Source organism: Nansenia antarctica, assembly GCF_963989245.1.
Source record: "Nansenia antarctica genome assembly, chromosome: 1".
NCBI lineage: Eukaryota > Metazoa > Chordata > Actinopteri > Argentiniformes > Microstomatidae > Nansenia > Nansenia antarctica.
Genome location: NC_137674.1, coordinates 18,018,162 through 18,039,909, shown reverse-complemented (window position 1 = coordinate 18,039,909; position 21,748 = coordinate 18,018,162). Strand labels below are relative to the sequence as shown.

The 21,748-nt window shown below is 46.6% G+C and overlaps 1 protein-coding gene across 1 annotated transcript; it reads right to left on the bottom strand.

Moving 5' to 3' along the window:
* Nucleotides 1–2,579: 2,579 nt before the first annotated feature.
* prph2b (peripherin 2b (retinal degeneration, slow)) lies at nucleotides 2,580–8,211 on the bottom strand (the record flags this gene model as incomplete). Its single annotated transcript, XM_080535420.1, has 3 exons — nucleotides 2,580–2,780; nucleotides 5,157–5,403; nucleotides 7,631–8,211. 3 exons carry the CDS (start codon nucleotides 8,209–8,211, stop codon nucleotides 2,580–2,582), a joined length of 1,029 nt encoding a protein of 342 aa, XP_080391546.1.
* Between the last annotated feature and the right edge of the window lie 13,537 nt (nucleotides 8,212–21,748).

Here is a 21,748-nt window from a genome sequence, read left to right as displayed (position 1 = left end):
AATCTCATATTGCATTAGCATTTGAATTAAGTCTACTATATGCTTCCATACCATAATCCCGTCAGATTTTTCAAGGCCGTCTCCTTTAACAACACTTTTCTCAAATGTCCTCTTGACAAGCAAGTAGTTACTTTAGATCCGACAATTACCAATTTTAGTCATAAAAAAAAGAACGTTTTAAATAGTATAGTGTGTTTTAAAAGTATTCAAATTGATAATGACACTCGGGACATCAACTGCCTCAGCTGCAGATCTAGAAGGAGACAGAGGATTTACAGAGAATTGGGTCGCATCCTCTAGGGTGGAAGGTTGTGTACAGGGACAGGTTCACCTGACCCCCCCCGCCCCGCCCATCAGGCCACAGGTGCTTTGACCATCTCCGTGCGTCAGAGGCACCTGTGATTGGCCTTCACCTGACACCAGGCTAAGCTGGACATAAAAGCTGCTTAGCTCTCTTATCTCCTCAGCCTCTGGTTATGTGCTTTAGGTCCAGAGAGTATGTATTACAAGATGTGGTCTTTCTGTAGCAGCAACTGGTCAGGTGTGTGTCCTGGGGAGGGCTGGATCCCTACTGTAGGAAATCTCATCAGGTAAATCTGACCTCCAACTGGGTTCCTCCCAGATCCCTCATCTGCTGTGACCCTCCTGCCTGCCTTAACTCAATACTCCCCATACCAGCCTTAACTCAACACTCCCCATACCAGCCTTAACTCAACACTCCCCATACCAGCCTTAACTCAACACTCCCCATACCAGCCTTAACTCAACACTCCCCATACCAGCTGTTCACTATTCCTCCCTCACTCTTGTACTTTCTCGGGGTGCTTAGTACAAACTTAATTTGCATGTTGGATCGATAATAAGCTAAAATGAAGGCTGATTTTCCCAGTGTGAAAAAGAAAGTGTAGTTTCATGGGGCTGTACATCTAGTGTATATAGCGTGTGAGCACCCATGTAGTATTAACCCATACTGGACAAAACAGACAATCAGACACTTAGTATTTTTGGATATATATATCTTTATCTTACACAACCGGAGCAGCTACTTGCTCCAAACCAACCCACAAGACTCACAAGACTGCTGATAAAAATCAAGATTTACAGAAAAAAGTAGATTAACTTCCCTAGAAAGGAAAGAAAAGAAAAAGGTCACACTGAAAAAAGAAATACAACTTAACTTTTTTTTTTTTTTTTTGGTATTCACTGAAAACTGGTACGACAAGGTACGCACAAGGTATTTAAACTGTCAATCTCTCTCTCTCTCCCTCCCCCCATCTCCAGTAAGTACAGAACCCTCTTCTCATTAGCCCCTCCAGCACCCAGTCAGGGCCCTCAGCCCTCCGTAGCCCCTCTCAGGAGTACAGAACCAGTGTCCTATCCGCCTCATGCGTGTAGCAGACATCTAACCCCGTAGTAACACTGACTGACACATGATGAGTAGAAAAGAGAGAGTGGTGTTTAAATGGTCATGTACCGGCTTTGCTGTTATCCTTCCAGTGGCTTGAAAGCTTAGAGACCTGCCAGGACCTGTATGGGGGGCAGAGCAGCACCCAGCCCCCCCCCCCCCCCCCTCCTTGAAGGGACGGTGTGAGCTGGGCCTGGGGAGGAAGGAAGGGAGGGACCCTGCCAGAACCCCTGTTTTGCAGCTGCTCGGTATAAGCTGCCATGAGAAAGTGGTCACCTGATGTCTCGTTTCTGTACCTTTTCTCGTTGTGACTGACTGACCAGGTGTTGTGATTCATATTGAGCATCGAATAGAATGTTCTTCTAAGTTGAATTGAGCAGTGTCGAAAGAATTATGACTATGAGTTCACACAAATACACAGATCAATGTGTAGCTATCTGGTCACTGGGTCTGCTCAACACACACACTGTGGAGTGCAACCGTGACACAGAGGTAAAACTAATAGATATCATAGAAATACTGGATTAGGCTTGACGGTTTCAGGGGTCGGCCCCATCATTTGCAAGGAGGGGATTGTCTGGGCCAGGGGAGGGGAGGGGAGAATTGGTTTTATTTTATTTTTAAATCCCATGCACAAATTCATATATACATATTTTTGGGGAAAACCCCCCAAACCCGAAATATTTTTGTAATCTTTTTTTAAAAATACACTCTGATTAACATATATACAGAATTATAATGGACACACACATCCACATTCTTTAGTTTTGTTCTCACTTCTTGTGAAGTTGGTTTACGTTTCAATGGCGGTTATCGGTCAATCACAGGATACAGTTGTGAATTGTATTGTATGTATGTGTGTGTGTTCATGTGTCTCTGCTTGTCTAAGTGTGTGCGTGTGCATGTGCGTGTGTGTGTGTGTGTGTGTGTGTGTGTGTGTGCGCGCACAGGATACAGTTGTAAATTGTGTAGTGCTGTATGTGTGTGTGTTCATGTTTCTCTGCTTGTCTAAGCGTGAGTGTATATGACTTTTGGGTGTGTTTGTTGTGCGTGTGTGTGTGTGTTGTGCGTGTGTTGATTCAGTGAGAGGATCTTGATCTCTCCTGTCTCACTCCTCTTTCTGTTGGAGCTCCCGTCCATGGGAGAGGCCTCAGTCCCTGAGAATGGGCCCTTCTCAGCTGGCCACCCCCTCTCCCTCCCCCTCCCCCACCTGGTTCCCTTTGAACAGACCCTTGACCTTCTCCAGGAAGCCTGCGATGGTCTCCTTCACTCCCACCTCCAGGAGCCAGCCCTCGCTCTCGCTCTCCGGGTTCTCTGGGTCAGTCAGGGTGTCCAGGGAGGTGGTCAGGTACTGCAAGCCCACCATCACCGTCGACTGAGGACCAGAGGAACGGCAGAGAGAGCAACATCACTGAATAGTTACGATAGTATACTATAGGCACCATTGTACATGCATACAAACAATTGGTTTGACCCCTGAGAAACTGGAGATACTGGAGATAAAGGTGTCAACACCTTTACAGTGACACAGTTACTCCAGATGATTAGGGATGTTCCTCAGTCTCTCACCCAGGGTTGCCAGATGGGGCGGATTTTTATTTTATTTTACAAACATCATTGGCAACAGACATACAGTTTAGGGGGCAGGAGATGGGCACCTGTCCAATAGTAATTTGCGGTTTTCTGACAATAGGTTTTGGGCTGGTTTTTGGTAGCGGTTTTTAGACTGTGGTTAGGCTGGAAATGGTCAATCCTGGCAACCCTGCTCTCACCTCGCATAGTGGTCTCCTCTCACCTAGCATAGTGGTATCCTCTCACCTAGCATAGTGGTATCCTCTCACCTAGCATAGTGGTATCCTCTCACCTAGCATAGTGGTGTCCTAATTAATTAATTTTAATTTTGCCATTTAGCAGACGCTTTTAATCCAAAGCGATTTACAATTACGAATTACAGAGACATTCCCCCTGGAGTAACTGAGGGCTAAGTGCCTTACTCAAGGGCACACTAGTAGTGGTGTGGTTTCAGATGGGATTTGAACTCACAACCTTCCGATCACATGTCCAACTCACTATCCACTAGACCACCACTACCCCTAGTATCCTCTCACCTAGCATAGTGGTGTCCTCTCACCTAGCATAGTGGTGTCCTCTCACCTAGCATAGTGCTATCCTCTCACCTAGCATAGTGGTGTCCTCTCACCTAGCATAGTGGTGTCCTGCGCCCAGGAAGACATCTTGTTGCTCCTTGGACAGATTAACCCCTTTAAGAAAGCCTTATCCTCCCTTGGCCTTCATACCACACCAACCATTATGTAATCCCATACCACTTCAGCCCCAAGGCTCCTTTAGTTGTTATTATGTGCTATAATCTGCACAGATTACACTAGGAAGAAAAGGCTTTGGAAACAATTAAGTTATTTTTATATGTGAAAGAAATTCAATTGTGTGTTTTAATGCTCTTTCAGGTGAGGAAGCTTGTTTCATGATCATTCATTTACAATGATGTAGGAATTCCCAGATTCCCTTTAAAGACTATTTAAATATATGTGTCTCTGATACACCACAGATCCATCTCAGGGTTGATCAATTAGATCAAATTAATCCAAGCCTGAGTAAGTGTAAATATGAAACCATATCAAGCCATTTTTCAGTGCATGTTTACATTTTTGGCATTTAGCAGACGCCTCCTTATTCCAAAGCGACTTACAATCGATACATTTGACTAAGTAATGAATCATCATTTTACCAGTTTTAGCAGGAAGAGTAACCTAGCTCAGGCCAGGGGCCATTGGCAGTCGTCGTGATAGAAGAAATAAGAGGGGGAAAAAAAACTTTCTTAAGTAGACACTGGAGAAACAGTACAAGGGGGGCAGTAGAGTCTTAGGAGACACAGTATAGGGGGAAGCAGGTGTCTCAGGAGACACAGTATAGGGGGAAGCAGGTGTCTCAGGAGACACAGTATAGGGGGAAGCGGGTGTCTCAGGAGACACAGTATAGGGGGAAGCAGGTGTCTCAGGAGACACAGTATAGGGGGAAGCAGGTGTCTCAGGAGACACAGTATAGGGGGAAGCAGGTGTCTCAGGAGACACAGTATAGGGGGAAGCAGGTGTCTCAGGAGACACAGTATAGGGGGAAGCGGGTGTCTCAGGAGACACAGTATAGGGGGAAGCAGGTGTCTTAGGAGACACAGTATAGGGGGAAGCAGGTGTCTCAGGAGACACAGTGTTGTGGGGGCATGTGTGCCCAGAGACAGGGATGATGGTGATTTGGTGGTGACATACTAATTGAGCTGGATCCTTAGATACTTTTACTGTTGGATTAAAAGCGTCTGCTAAAATGGCAAGAATAGTCTTCTCCAAGCATCTTCTTTGCACGTCTCTGGGCCTGGCTGCCTACAGTACCCAGTACCTATGTACACCATCAAACCATCAGCTAATCAGTTACTTTCATGCCAGGTCATGTAGGTTGGTACTTGTAGTTGGTGTGTAGTTAGCCTTGATTGTCATCCACTGTAATATGAAGAACTGAGGTAGGAAATAATAAGCAGGAGAGTGTTGTGCGTTTCAAACGAAGACCTGGTCCAAGACCATGAAGTTCCTTCATCAGAAAAGGAAGGATGCTCTCGAGCTTGTTATTTAGTTTTTTTCAAAAGAGTTCGGAGTGCCTCTCCTCCCTCCCACACCCACGGATCAACCACGTAACCCAGGAAACGTGCCCATGCCCATTTCCCTCCTCCCTCCCAATCTCTTACCTCCAGTATGATGACCAGCAGCACCAGAGCCCCGATGCTGTTCATCATGCCCCCATAGTAGGCCACCAGAGACTCGCGGCAGCCTTTCGTCCAGATGTTGAGCTCCTCGATGCGGTGGTCGTAGTCGTAGTGGGCGCTGTTGTTGGTCAGGTGGTGTTGGATGCAGGGGCGTGGAGAGCCGGGGTTGCAGCAGCTGAACGGAACGCTGTCCATCAGGTACTTGCCGTCCACGTTGCTCGTGACGCGGCTGTCAAACGCACCGAGACAGAAACATTGTCAGTACCGGGGACAAAGAATGTCAGTCATGTCACACACATGTTAGTCATGGGGCCACTTGGTGGTGTAACGCAACTAAGCGTCGACCATGTAACCGCAGGGTTCCTGGTTCGATTCCGTCCGCGGACATATCCTGCATGTCATCCCTTCTCTCTCTCTCTCTCTCTCACCCATCCTTCCTGTCAGATCTGTACTGTCTCTATCGCAATAGAAAGACAAATATGAGTCGGACTGCCCCCACTCAGAAAAAATAACTAACTTAAACTTAACCCCCCCCCCCTCGAAAAACATGTGTTAGTCATAACATAACAGGGGTTTGTCAGTGACATAACACATATCTGGCATGGAAAGAGACTGAAATGAAGGGACCGGGTTCATAATTATGGTCACTAATTATGATAGTGAGCTGTTTGAACCTCCCTGAACTCAGGAGGGAAGTGTGATATGGTTTTTAATACAAATCACAAAATGGTCTTGGACCAAAATACATATCAGACCTCCTCCCACCCTATATTCCCGCAAGGCCCCTAAGGTCAGCTGATACTAATTAGCTAAGCATTCCAAGAATGAAAGCAAAACATGGTGTAGCAGCTTTAAGTCACGCGTGCTCCTGGAACAAGCTCTTGCCTTGCCTAATAATGTCAACCTCTGAAAAGGCTTTAGCAGCTCACATGACGTAGTACAGTATCTGATGCTTACAGGGCACATCTCCAGAGTTGAGTGTAGGACTCTACAATACCTGTAAGTAAGGCTATATGGTTAATGAGTGTTTATCAGGCTAATTGATGATGGTGGAACTTGGCTGTCAACTGACCCCATAGTGGTTGGAGGGGCATGTAGCTAGAGTTGACAGGGACAGAGTTTAAACCAGGTTGATGTCTCCTCTTGATGGGATCATTGGTGAGTAAGAACGACAGCAGTAGGCTATATCTCTTAAGTACGTTAACGTAGACACGTATGCGCTCCATCGTTTATACTCTATATGCAAATAAGCGTATGTAGGCCCACCTGCGTAGATGCACTCACTCACATGTGCATAGGGGCGGCAAGCATCATCAAGGACACCTCGCACCCCAGCCATGGTTTGTTTGATCCCCTACCATCTAAGAGACTCAGGAAGGACAGGATCCTCAGGTCCCTGGTACTTGTACTACGACGATGACGTTGAATCTAATATAAATCCAATCTCAAATGTCTGTGTGCTGTAACAAGGACACTTCTTTCTTTTTGAAGCGCACTCTTATTCTGTATGTAGTTGACACAAACCGATACATTCTAGTATTTCTTTTTGTGTAAAAGCACAAATGTGTCTTTCTAGTTAGTCGTTCATTGCTTTCTACTTTATGTTTTTAATATGGTTCCAGCTGAAACTATGGCAGACACTATGAAGGCGAGTGGGAGTTAGTTGGACTATATTATGAGTCAGAGTCTATTAATGGCAGTTAACTCCTGTCTAATTATGATGGTGGAGGACAGTAAGCTGAGAAGGACGTGAAAATGAGATCCTGGAAGATTATCGACTTATCAGAACCCTGCCACATGAACCTGACTCCACTTAACAACCCACTTACCCTTCTTTAATTCTCTTTTTATTTATCCTGTACTGACCCCTTTTTAGGGCCCACCTATTGAAGCCCCTCTGCCACACCCCCTCCATCAAATATTAAACTATTTGGATCGAACACAGGTGTTTTTTTCTATATTCAACTAAGCACTTGTTGAATTTTCCAGCCTACATAAATACACAAAAGACTGAGTAAAATCCCAAAGATATGAACAGGGGTTTCATTATTTCATTCACAATTCATTGGAGACTATTGTTGCAGCAATATTGGATTAGTATGAATAAAAATGTTCTTGACTTAGTTCTCCCTATTGACTGAAAGACAGAATGCAGCTTGCGATTCCGCGGAGCTTCAGGGGAAGGGAAGAGATACCTGGTTGAATGAATACCTGGTTGAATGAATACCAGTCAGGGCAGTCTAGTGGAGGGAGATCTTTGTGGACGGGCTTATTGTAATGCATGGCCTGGAGTGAGAAACGTTATCAAACACTTCCAGTACTTCCACCAGCCTCCCCTGCCGGTGCCACGGTCTGTCATCCTCCTTCCACACCTTTTCCCTTTTAACATCTAGCATTACACAAGGCACACAATATGTTATCTCTCTCTCATACTCAAACATCGTCTCGGTACTCACTCTTTGACCTCATCGTTGCTGAAGTCCAGGTAGCGGTTACTGATCCACTGGACCTCGAACCAGTCCCTATAGTTGTTGTTCCCACAGCAGCGGAACTCGATCTGGGTCATGTCCAGCGTCCTCTTCATGTAGCAGCGCCCGGGCGTGTCCGTGTCCTTGTAGAACTTGATCCCGTTCTTCAGCCCCTCCGCCAGGGCGAAGTACAGCGCAAACTGCATCAAGAAGCACATGAGCGCGGTGATGAAGAGCAGGACGTTGAAGAAGACGCAGAAGGTCAGGTAGGGCTGCACCATGGGCTTCCACTTGGGGAACTTGGTGGCGTCCAGGGAGTCGTGGCAGACCTTGCCTCCGAAGACGTTGAGCCCACAGGCCATCAGGCCTACGAGGATCAACAAGTTGGGCACAAAATGGCTCTCGTTGTTGTCCATCATTTCGCTCCTCTTCCGTAACTCGATCTTGAAGAAGAGCCCCAGACTAAAGACCAGGATGCCGGCCATGACGGAGACCCAGTACAAGAGCCACAAGCCCTGGGCGAGCTTCACCCGCTTGGGCAAGTCAAACTTCACGGGCATCAGCGCCATTCTTACTTTATTTTTAATTTTTATTTCAAACAAAAAAAATAGAAAATTGACTTTCTTAACGAATGTTTGTTTCCACAGTAACCGTTAAGTAATTCAGTTGACCTTCTCCGGCAATGTTCCCGGTGGAGAGTTCTAGTTGGAGAATTGTAATCCGTTCCAGAAAGGAGCTACAGAATGTGCTTTGGCAAGGGTTTCCCTCTTCATCCCCATTCTGACCACCCTCAGCTCAGGAAAGTCCATAGTTCTGGGTGGACAGTGGATTCTGCCACCAAAAATTGTCACAAAAATGGGCACATAAAAGCCCCAAAATGACAGGATGGCGGGCTACACAAGTATTCCTGCCAGGTCTTTTTCCTGCAAAAGGAGGTGACCAGCCGAGGAGCAGAGTGATTGAGCCCAGTTCCACTAGTACGTCATCCTAAACCCTAATCAGCCCTGATCCCATTTGCAGCAGATGAGCCCTGGGCTGTAATCTTCTGTCTTACTGTGTAATTGGTTTGTTGCTTAAGCGTCATTTCCTCCATTACCTGCCTGTGGTGTGCTGGGTCTGGGATAGACCCTGTGGTATGCTGAGTCTGGGATAGGACCCTGTGGTATGCTGGGTCTGGGATAGGACCCTGTGGTATAGGGTCTGGGATAGGACCCTGTGGTATGCTGGGTCTGGGATAAGACCCTGTGGTATAGGGTCTGGGATAGGACCCTGTGGTATAGGGTCTGGGATAGGACCCTGTGGTATAGGGTCTGGGATAGGACCCTGTGGTATGCTGGGTCTGGGATAGGACCCTGTGGTATAGGGTCTGGGATAGGACCCTGTGGTATAGGGTCTGGGATAGGACCCTGTGGTATAGGGTCTGGGATAGGACCCTGTGGTATGCTGGGTCTGGGATAGGACCCTGTGGTATGCTGGGTCTGGGATAGGTACAGGGTCTGGGTCTGGGATAGGGACCCTTGGAATAGGGACCCTTGGAAGATGGTCTTATGACCACAGGCATGTCCACCTCTTGCTGAGTGTGAATCATTGAACAGAGTAGAAGGTGCCGTTAACACTCGATCAGCCGTGCCTCTTTACCTCCTATAAGAGCCGCCTCGGGGGGTCAAATGACCATAGTCTTTACAATGGGAAGCTGCTACTTACACACAAAGAGCTGGCACGTCTTGTAAATTAGCCTGCCTCCTCCTACACAGAAAAACTGCAAAATAGCTTCATACGAGCTTATCCTGATGTGATTTTGAAAATGTAAGGACACTGGGTGGTAGAACGCGCATATCTAGGAAGTCATGAAAGGAGGGTCCTGAAATTTGATCGAGTGCAAAGGTATAACAAACGTTTGACTCACTTGGTCAAATGACCCCACCCATGGCTGTTCTCGTGTTAAGAGTAAGAGTGTACAGAGAAAACTAAAAGACAGTTATGCAGTCACTACCACCTATCAGTGATATTTCACAGAGCAGAAACTATCCTTTGTGCTAATTAGTCTACTCAAACAAGTCTCTCCAGACTTTCTCACATACCACTCCCTATTGATCGGTGAGTTGTCCTACTTGGAAATGTCAAATATACTATTCAGTCAGAGCCATAGCTACCATTGAAGTCATGACCTCTGTAGTTTTGAGGCATAATTGAACCGATTGCAAGTGAGTTTGTGCGAAATACTTTTTAAATATTCAAATGAAATATGTAGTACATGTTTGCTGTAGCTTGTTTTTCAATTAGACAATTTCTCTCTCTCTCTTTCTCTTTCTCTGTCTCTCTCTCTCTCTCTGCATGTTAGCCTATGTCAATGTTTTTCTGTCTGATGCCTACACAGTCAACACATTTCAACTTGACCGCTTCTCATTCTGCTCATCCTGTTCTTCTTCCTCCCTACTCCACAGTGACCAACCATTCTGATGATAGCAGATATAATCTCTGTTGACCATGGATAGTAATCTGCAACCTCCAGGTCAGCAGTTCCCAATGGGGGTTAAGGTCAAACATAAATAAGTAGACATCTTAGACATCTCCCAGAAGCCACTGCAGGGTGCTGCTCTGTCAGAGACGGGACCCATCTTCATCCGTGGCTCTCCACCTCTCCTGTGTCTAGCTACCTCCTTCTTTATTGATCCATGATCTCTGCATGACTGCTCTTAACCCCCTCTTTACAATGCTACGCTGCTGTTTACACACAACAACCACTAGTTGGCCGCCTTGTAAATTAGCCTGCCTCCTACACAGAAAAACTGCAAAATAGCTTTATACTAGCTTATCCTGACGCACATATCTAGAACGCACATATCTAGGAAAAGTCATGAAAGGAGCGTCCTGAAATTTGTATTATTTGTATTTTTCCTAGAAGTACCTAATCCTTTTGTTTGGGGGGGGGGGGGGGGGGTAATGTTTATTTAATGATTGTTTGATGTTATTGTTGTCTTGTATGTTAATATCAAGGATGTTGGAAATAAGTGTTCACACTTTCACATGTCATCCCTTGGATTACTGTTTTTACTCGATCCATGAAACCTCAGAGGGAGAGTTAGGGAGATAGGTACAGCTACATGATGACGCCCACACTAGAGAGGAAGGTTAGGTTGGCATCCTGTGGGTAATAATGCTGAACATTTGTCTGCAGTTGAGGAGGAGTCTCAGTTGGCCACCCATGTTCTGATATGCACAAGCCAAGCAAGTATCAGACACACTCCCACACACACACACGCACACACACACACACACACACACACACACACACACACACACACACACACAAAGCAGCTGAGTGACCGATGTCTACAGTATGTTTTTATAGGACCAGCCTCTCCTCAGAGATGTTGATGATTGACAGGGCATTCAACGAATAAGAGCAGAGCAGCCTTACCCAGTATAGGTGGATGGGTAAAGGGTTTCATACTTAAAGCCACAATCTGTAATTTGTGAAGTAGTTTTTGGATAATTTATGATATCCATTGATTACTGGAAAAAAATACGTTTTTGGGATAGTTTTGGGATAATGTATGATATATATATATATATCCTTTGATTACTGAAAGAAAACAGTAACGCTGACGTCACCGACCGTCGATCTATCCTGAGTTGTGTCTATAATTTTGCGAGCGGTAACATTTCTCCAACCCCATCCTTCAGTTTGATGTGGCGGGTGATGTTTAGCCCATGTTTAGTTGTTTTTCAAATGACAGTACAGGTTGTAGCTTTAATTAGAGCAATGGCATGTACTCTAGAAAAGCTCTACAATTATACTTCTGTATACCAAACCCTGAGGGATGTTTGGCCTTGCCTCAAGCAGCTGTGGATGAACTATAATGGAATGTTAGGCTGTGTTCTTCTTTTCTTTTTTTTTTCTTTTTTTTTTACAACACAGTAACATCCATCCATGTGACCTATAGATGACAGTTAAGTCAGTTGATCTCTGCTAAGACCATTAATACTTGTTTGTTTGTGTAGTACAGTCTGACTTCACTGTTAAGTATCTGATTGGGTTTGCTACTGTCAAATCGGAAGTGAATTGAATTCTAATTTGGTAATTGAAAAAAAATATCATACATTTCATATGACAATACATTGAACAAATCTATACTCTATATTCCAATAGTTGGCAGCCTAACTGTGTGTGTGTACATTATAAAAAACATCAGAAGTTTCAATTAGAAGTTTCCAAACACTTCCTGAATTGATGGAATTTAAAGAAATGTGCCCCAACTCTGGTGTGATCCTAACAAATGTGTTTTCAAGGAGCACAGCTCAGCACAGTGGGATTTTAATGTATTTTTAAAAAGTGAGGTGCAAATGGTACAAACGACAATGACCTTTTTTATCTCAACATGTAAACCTACATACAAGTGGCAATGCTATAAACTGAATAGATTAGCCAATAGCAAATAGGTTAACTATGCTATATGTTTCTGGCACTGGTTGAAGTTTTCTGAATAAGGCTGCACAATGCCTCTACTGTACCTCAGGAGTTACATCTGGGAAACTCTTAAGAGAAAAAGGTTTCTGGCGAAGCAACGTGTTCGGTGTACTGTATGGTGAGATGATTGACAGCTCTCAAGGGGCGGGACGAGGGTGTTAGTGGGTTGAGGCCGAGGTCGTGGGGGGCTTACAACATGTTGAGAAAGGGGTGAAAGTGTTTGTGTGTGTGCGTGTGCATGAGCGTGTGCGTGTGCGTGCGTGCGTGCGTGCGTGCGTGTGTGTGTGTGTGTGTGTGTGTGTGTTCTGAATCAGCAAGAGGTACCTCTATTATTAGCATGCTGTGGACACACGTGACGAGATTAGAATGAGCCTTTCTAATTGCAGTGAATTACTGTCCGATCCGTTTACACAGGCATGGAGCCACTCACTGTATGGCACGCAATGATTCTCCCCCAGCAACACACACACACACACACACACACACACACACACACACACACACACACACACACACACACACACACAGCCCACCCATCTGCAATAAAACAGTATCATTGCAGGCTACAAAGCTACAGTGATTTGCAGGGTTAACACAGGGTCTCACAGAATCGGCAAGGGCTCAATCATGGGCCTACACTTTACTGTAATTCTACTGGTCTAGGGGCTTATAGGCCACACACACACACACACACACTAAATCTTATAATAGTGTTTCTTTCTTGCTCTTTTTTAAGGAGAGCGGATACACTCTCCACCTTCCATACGTATTCAGACAGATTGAAAAGAGACTGGGGAGGTAAAGGGGGGGTGGGGAGACAGACTGGAAAGTGGCGTCGTCAGAATTCAAACCTCTGCCAAGAAGGGCGATGTGTGCTTAGAAGACATTATTTCACGTCGTTCTTTTATTCAGCAAGTTATTCAGCCAGTGAATCTAACCCTAACCCTATTACGATTCAGACAATTTGGTAAGAGAGAGAGAGAGACTCAACGTTTCTGTCATACAGTCTACAGAAGAGGGTCCACGGACCACTCAGTGGCGTCTGATTTAGGAGGACTGAGGTCCCCCTTGACTCCTGCTTCCATCCAGGGAGAGGACGACGTGAGGCTGGTCCAGAGCTCCAAGTACCTGGGAGCGCACCTGGACAACAAACTGGCCTGGACTTGGAACACAGATGTCCTGTACAAGAGAGGCCAGAGCCAGCTTTATATCTACTGATATCTCCTCAGTTCCTTCAGCGAGTGCAGGACTCTGTTGAACATGTTCTACCAATGAGTCAGTGGTGGCCAGCGCAGTGCCGTACACGGTGGTATGCTAGGGGGGGGGGGGGGGGGGCAGCATCAAGGAAGGTGACACCAATAGGCTGAACAAGCTTATTAGGAAAGCTGGTTCTGTCCTTGGTGTCACCCTGGACACTGTGGAAGAGGTGGCCAATAGGAGGATGAGGACCAAACCTGGCCATCAATCCCTTCTATCTCCTACATGACACTGTGGCAGAATAGGGAAGCTCCTTTAGCAACAGACCATTACAACCAGGAGCCCTATAGGAGCCCTATAGGAGATCTTTTCTGCTTGCCGCAATAAGACTGGACAGCTCCTCCTCTGGCTGGCTCGATCGGGTTGATCAGAGTCAGGCTCGAAGGACATCAGAGTCGGGCTCGATGGACATCACCAAATGCTGGGTTTCCTCCTTTTTGATGCTTTGCCAGGCCTTTACAGCAGCTGTCTTCAGTTGTTGTTTGGTCATGGGTCTTTCTGCCTTTTAGTTTTGTCTTCAGCAAGTCAAATGCATGCCCGATCGGGTTGAGATCAAGTTTTTGACTCGGCCATTGCAGAATATTCCACCCCCTTGTCTTTCTTACGCAGTATGTTTTGGATCATTGTCCATCTGTATTGTGAAGCGCCGTCCAATCAACTTTGCTGAATTTGTCTGAATCTGAGAAGACACTATCCCTAAACACTTCAGAATTCATCTGTCTGCTTCTGTCTTCTGTCACATCATCAATAAACACTAGTGACCCAGTGCCATTGGAAGCCAGGCATGCCCATGCCATCATGCTGCCTCCACCGTGTTTTACAGATGATGTGGTATCAAGCCATTCCAAGCCTTCATACTTTAGTTGATCCTTCTGGTACAGGTCAATCTTAGTTTCATCTGTCCAAAGAATGCTGTTCCAGAACTGGGTTGGCTTTTTTTTGGCAAAGTCTAATCTGGACTTTCTATTCTTGAGGTTTATGAATGGTTTGCACCTCATGGTGAACCTTTTGTATGCAGCCTAATGATGGCCTGTTTCACTTGCATTGAGAGTTCCTTTGACCACATGTTGTGCATTCACAGCAACAGCTTCCAAATGCAAATGCCACACTTGGAATCAACTCAGACCTTTTACCTGCTTAATTGATAAAGAAATAACGAATAGATAGATATAAATAAGGAATAGCTCACACCTGTTCTTGAAACAGCTTTTGAGTCAATTGTCCAATTACTTTTGGTCCCTTGAAAAAGAGGGAGCTTTTTATTTATTTTTTATTTAACCTTTATTTAACCAGGCAAACATGTAAGAACAAATTCTTATTTAAAAATGCAGCCTGACCAAAAAGCAATGGCTCTTTGGGGGGGGGGGGGGGGAAGCTAGAAATAAAACAAGGTTAAGTAATACAATAAATAATAAAACAATAAATCACTGGCAAATACAGATGCATTAAAATACTAACAGTCAGAGAGAGGGGAGAGAGACGGAGGAGGTAGGGGTGAGGAAGAGCGAAGGTGAGGGATAGCGGGGGTAGTGGAGCAGGGGTGGGTTAAAATGAGGCAGTGATGGGTTATGGGATGGGTGAGAGACGGTGAACAACAGGTGCATTGATCGACTATGGTTCGCTGCAGGATTTGTTTGAAAGCAGTGAGTGAGGTGAGGGCGGTGAGTTTGAGGGTGTTTTGTAAGGTGTTCCAGTCGTGTGCTGCAGCGAACCGGAAAGCGAGCTTCATATTAAAGAGCTGTAATTCCTAATACTCTCAGATTAAAGCTGAGAGCCTGCACTTTAAGCCCATATTCTAGTAATATATTCGAGAAACTAGTCCGGGCCCACATAGTCACACGCCTCCCGCCCAACCTGGATCCATACCAGTTCGCCTACAGAGCCCACAGGTCCACAGAGGACGCCATCGCGACGACTCTCCACTCCACTCTATCCCACCTGGAGAGGGGAAACAGCTACGCGAGACTGCTCTTTGTGGACTTCAGCTCTGCCTTCAACACCATCCTTCCAGACAGGCTAGTGACCAAACTACTAGACCTGGGACTATCACACTCTATATGTGCATGGATCAAGGACTTCCTGTCTGACCGCCCCCAGAGGGTGCGGGTGGCCTCCCACACCTCCACAGCCCTCAGACTCAGCACTGGGTCCCCCCAGGGCTGCGTGCTAAGCCCCATCCTCTACAACCTCTACACCTACGACTTCACCCCCGTCCACCCCAGCAACTCCATCGTAAAGTTTGCAGACGACACCACCGTGGTGGGCTGCATCTCGGGGGGGGACGAGGCGGCGTACAGGGATGAGGTAGAGCAGCTGTGCAAGGTTAACAACCTGCTGCTGAACCAGTCAAAGACCCAGGAAATCATCGTGGACTTCAGGAGGAAAAAATCTGAGTTCCAGCCCCTGCTCGTCGACGGAGGGAGCGTGGAGAGAGTCTCAACCCTCCGATTCCTGGGGGTGCACATACAGGATGACCTGTCCTGGAAGAACAACACAGCAGCCATCATCAAGAAGGCACAACAGCGGCTCTTCTTCCTGAGAGTCCTCAGGAAAGACCACATCGGACAGGAGATGCTGGTGACCTTCTACCGCTGCGCAGTGGAGAGCATCCTCACCTACTGCATCTGCATCTGGTTCTCCAGCTGCACAGCCGCAGAGAGGAATGCGCTACAGAGAGTCGTGAGATCGGCCCAGAAGATCACCGGCGCCCCCCTCCCCTCTCTGGAAGAGCTGTACAACACACGCTGCCTCAGGAAGGCCTCCAAGATCTCCAGAGACCCATCCCACCCTGGGTACGAACACTTTGCTCGGCTGCCCTCGAACAGGCGGTTCAGGACCATGTTCGCAAGGACAAACAGACTGAAGCTCAGCTTCTACCCCAGGGCCATTCAGGCCCTGAACACAGCAAAGACCTAGGTTCTAGGCCCTGGACAATTTAGACAAATTGATGGCAGCTACTAGATTGAAATCAAGTGTAATACTGTAACACAAATGTGTACATTTCAAACCTGCAAACTGCGACACTTTAAATGAATGTGCAATAACACTATGTGCAATATGACAACCCTAGGGTACATAAGGTTCAGAGAATAGGAAATGTTAGAATAGGTATAGCATAGCATAGAGTACAGCACAGTGTTTTATTTGTATAGTATAGTATAGTGGATAGTGTACATAGCCTTTATTTATGTAAACCAGCTCCTTTCCCTTCTTGTTTTTAGTTTTTTTTCCTAGCACCAGGGGAGCCCCCCCTCCCAAATTTCGTTGTTTGGTACCTGTACTATATCAATGACAATAAAGACCATTCATTCATTCATATTCATTATATTTGTAACTTGAATACAGTGCATTCGGAACGTATTCAGACCCTTTCACTTTTCCCATATTTTGTTGTGTTATAGCCTCAATTTAAAATGGATTAAATAAAATATAATAATACAATCAAATATAATAATCAATCCACACACACATTTCCAGTAAATGTATTAAAATGTAAATACAGAAATACCTCATACATGGGTATTCAGACCCTTTGCAATGACACTCTTAAAATGAGCCAAAATGCAAAAATGTCATGAATAAATCACTCAATAAATTGAACTGGGTCGATCCTAATGCAAGGATAATAGTTTATGTAATTTTGTAATCAATATCTTTGTTTTTATAGGGTCGCTGATTTGCATAGGAATCAATTACACACTGTGTAGATTAGGACGTCATTACAAATTGAGCAAATGGAGAGGAGCAAAGTGAAGGGACACTACTGCCACCTTGTGGTACAATGACAAAGGTTCACTCACGGCTGTCATTATCTAGCTGAGTGAGAATGGACTCTCCAGGTTGAAGTTGCTAGTAGCCACAGATCTACAATCTGCCCAGCTTCCAGGGTAGCATCACCTATGGTCACCTCAGCCTTCAATGCCGACCATGGCTAATGGCTTATGGTCATTTTCAAACACACTTAAATGCATTTTTAATGAAGGACCCATCAGTTCTATTCTAGAGGCGGGAGCCTGTACCTAATCTGGCACACGGAACGCTTCTCTATCCCAGTAGTGAGACGAGGATGGATGGAGTTCATCCCCAATCAAGAACTGTATTTGTTCCACATGGCCACTTTGAGAGAGAGAGAGAGAGAGAGAGAGAGAGAGAGACACACACAGAGAGAGAGACACACACACACACACACACACACACACACACACACACACAGAGAGACACACACACCCCGCACATCAAGCCTTACCTCGCGGCTCACACAGGCCTCACCCTGACAAATAAACAGTGGATTACCGTTTGTCTGTGCTTCATTAGGAAGTGAGGAGGGATTCACGCACGCTTCAAAGGACCCGCTCGCTGCGCCCGCTCGCAAGTTCCCTGCCTGGGTTGATGGTTCTCTAAACGGAGCCACATGTGAGAGCCGCGCTGCGCGGGCCCCTGGTGAGGAGGAGGAAGAGGAGGAGGAGGAGGTAGGGAGAGGAGAGGAGAGGACACAGGAATGTGTTTGTTCCTAATCCTCCTTTTTATGTCTAATCATCATGTTTGGAAAGAGCTGAACACACTCGATCTGTCTGTGTCTTATTGTGTCTCTATCTGCGTTGCGTTCCTCCTCCCTCTCTGTTTCCTCAGTGTTGTTAAGCGTTCTAAAAAAAAAAAAACAGAAAATGGCCCAACGGATGCACAAAGCCTTTGCTCTGGGTTTGCTGTTAGTTCAGTAGTACACACACACACACACACACACACACACACACACACACACACACACACACACAGGAGATTGATCTTGAATCTATCTTACCGTTCGTGTGTAAGAGAGATAGAGAGAGAGGGATATAGATAGAGAGAGAAAGAGAGTCACACAGAAAGTGATGTGTCTGTCAGTAAGGAGGGAGCTGGTTGGTTGGTGATGGAGAGAGTGATGAAGAGACCCCCAGGGGGAGGATGGGCGCACACCAGCTCTGATCCCCTGAATGGAGGCAGAGGAGGAGGAGAATGTTACAAGAATTTCATAACAAGCATAAAACCATTAATATGTCACAGCCTCATTGGAAGCAGATGTGTGATTTACTATTATAGGCTGGTAGTTTAGGCCCTGCTACGGGCTCAGAAACCTCCTCCTCCTCCCCCTCCCCCTCCCCCTCCTCCTCCTCCGCCTCCTTCCCTCCCCCTCCTCTTCCTCCTCCTCCTCCCTCCTCCTCTCCCCCTCCCTCCCTCCTCCTCCCCCTCCCCCTCCTCCTCCTCCTCCCCCTCCTCCTCCCCTCCTCCCCTCCTCTTCCTGCTCCTCTGCCTCCTTCCCTCCCCCCTCCTCTTCCTCCTCCTCCTCCCTCCTCCTCTCCCCCTCCCTGCCTCCTCCTCCTCCTGCACCTCCTCCGCCTCCTTCCCTCCCTCCTCCTCCTCCCCCCTCCTTTTCCTCCCCCTCCTCCGCCCCCTCCTCCTGCTCCTCTTCCTCCTCCTCCCCCTCCTCCTGCTCCTCCCCTCCTACTCCCCCTTCAATTCCTCTTCCACATCCTCTGCCTCTTTCTCTCCTCCTCCTCCTCCTTCTTCTCCTCCTCCCCCTCCTTCCCTCCCTCTTCCTCCTCCTCCGCCTCCTCCCTCCTCCTCCTCCTCCCTCCTCTTCCCCTCCTCTTCCTCCTCCTCAACCTGCCACCACCCCAGCACCTAATAGAATTATTTTTGCCTGATTTTGGCCCTCCATTTTGGTTGCCAGTTTTCCAACTAAGCATCCTTCTGCCTCTGTGCTTCCCCCTGGTCCTCCCCGTAGACTCACAGTCTCAGTACACTAAGACGCTTCTTCAGGACTGAGGGAACTAAACTCCTCCCAAAAAGATCAGAAACGTTATTTCAGTTGATTCTTCCTCCCCTTTAATAATACCAATTGGTATTGTATTTTATATCGTTGGAAAGCCTGATTAGTCACCTTTACAACGAGGTACAATTGTAAGGATCATGCATTCGTGGAATGAGCAACACAGCTAAACGTGTGGGTAGCGGCCCAAAAACATTTGCCAAAATCCCCTGCAATATGCTTCTGTTGGTATATATATAAATATATATATATACAGTACCAATTGGTATTATTAAAGGGGAGGAATAATCGACCGAAATCATGTTTCTGAAAGTTGTCTCAGAAAGTTTCTCTCTCTCCCTCCCTCCCCTCTCTCCCTCTCTCTCCTCCCCTCTCTCTCTCTCCTCCCCTCCCTCTCTCTCTCCTCCCCTCCTCTCTCTCTCCACCTCCCTCTCTCTCTCCTCCCCCTCCCTCTCTCTCTCCTCCCCTCCCTCTCTCTCTCCTCACCTCCCTCTCTCTCTCCTCCCCTCCCTCTCTCTCTCCTCACCTCCTCTCTCTCTCCTCACCTCCCTCTCTCTCTCCTCCCTCCCTCTCTCTCTCTTCACCTCCCTCTCTCTCCTCACCTCCCTCTCTCTCTCCTCCCCTCTCTCTCTCTCCTCCCCTCCCTCTCTCTCTCCTCACCTCCCTCTCTCTCTCCTCTCCTCACCTCCCTCTCTCTCTCCTCACCTCCCTCTCTCTCTCCCTCCCTCTCTCTCTCTTCACCTCCCTCTCTCTCCTCCCCTCCCTCTTTCTCCTCACCTCCCTCTCTCCTCACCTCCCTCTCTCTCTCTTCACCTCCCTCTCTCTCCTCCCCCTCCCTCTCTCTCCTCACCTCCCTCTCTCTCTCAAACCACTTTGTCAGGAGGAGGTCAGGGGGGAGGAGACTCAGAGCTTGTCCTCCTGTGAGTCTGGAGAAGTAGGTGAAGATCCAGCCTCCCTCCGCTGATGCATAGTCACCCCCTCAAACGCACCCACACCACACGCACACGCGCACGCACACACCACACGCGCACGCACACACCACACACACACGCCAATGTCAAACCCTCAGACTGACAGCATGATGGGAGGAAATGGCCCATTATTCAATCAATAGAATTGCGACAATTTGGGAGAATTTGTCTGAAGAGAAAACAAACGAACAGCCAGCAATGTACCCATGATTCAGAGAGAGAGAGACAGAGTGTGTGTGTGTCTGTGTGTGTGTGTCTGTCTGTGTGTGTGTCTGTGTGTGTGTCTGTCTGTGTCTGTGTGTGTGTGTGTGTGTGTGTGTGTGTGTGTGTGTGTGTGTGGTGTGTCTGTGCGTCTGTGCGTGCATGTGTGTGCGTGTGCGTGAGTGTAAGGCAGCAGACAGGCCCATGTCAAAGTGAGTGGCAGGTGTCGACCTCAGAAACAGACTGAAAGGTCGGGAGGTGGGACGTTCACAAACATGCTGTTATGGCCATTTTTACTTTGGGCTTTTATTTTGGATGATTTGTGCTTAATGTTTTGAGTTGTATTTATATTTCATGTTTAATGTTTATTTGATGTTTTTGGTTATAGAATGAATAGTTTTAGTCACAGACTAAAAGACACAGACACACACACACACACACACACGAGACACAGACAGACACACAGACACAGACGGACACACACAGAGACAAACACAAAGACACAGACACATACACTAACAGACACACAGACACCACACAGACACAGACAGACACCACACACACACACAGACAGACACCACACACACACACACACACACACACACACACACACACACACACACACACACACACTCAGAGACACACACAGACACAGACACACACACACACACACACACACACACACACACACACAGACACAGACAGACACACACAGACACAGACAGACACACACAGACACAGACACACACAGACACACACACAGTCATAATTGATTGTCAGGTGGTGAGGTGATAGCATAGGCCCAGGTGTATTTAGGTAGAAAGTTAGAGGCACCTGGGTCGATGGAAACAGGTTAGTTTGGAACAACATTATTTTGACCACGTTCACGCTATTCTTTAATCCCATACCTTACCGTCTGCTGTGTTACTTTTCGTTTCGTTTGGTTCATTGGATTACTTTTGATTATGGACAATAAACCTTTTTATACAACTTACAAGGACAGTGTGGCGTGCGTTCTTATCCAACCCGGACTAGAAATTATAAAGAATTACAAGGTCCGTTTAGGGCAGTTCAGAGATATTGAGCGTCAAAGTTTTTACATTCCATTATGTTTTGTGAGATGGAACCTTTGTATTTTATGAATTACTGACATTTTAAAAAATAACACCACACAGGCATTAATAAACACCTAATGGATCAGATTATGTAAAAAACAAAATGTTGACCAAATATGGAGATAGAACTGTATAATTCTAACGTCACGAACTGTTTTCATTGCAACGGTGGAATCGGTGGCTCCAAATGCTTTAGAGACGATTAGAATAACTTTCATTTCACTCCCGATGATATTATCACAGTCAGAGAGATTTTCTCAGAAGAGGACATTTGAGTAATTCCGT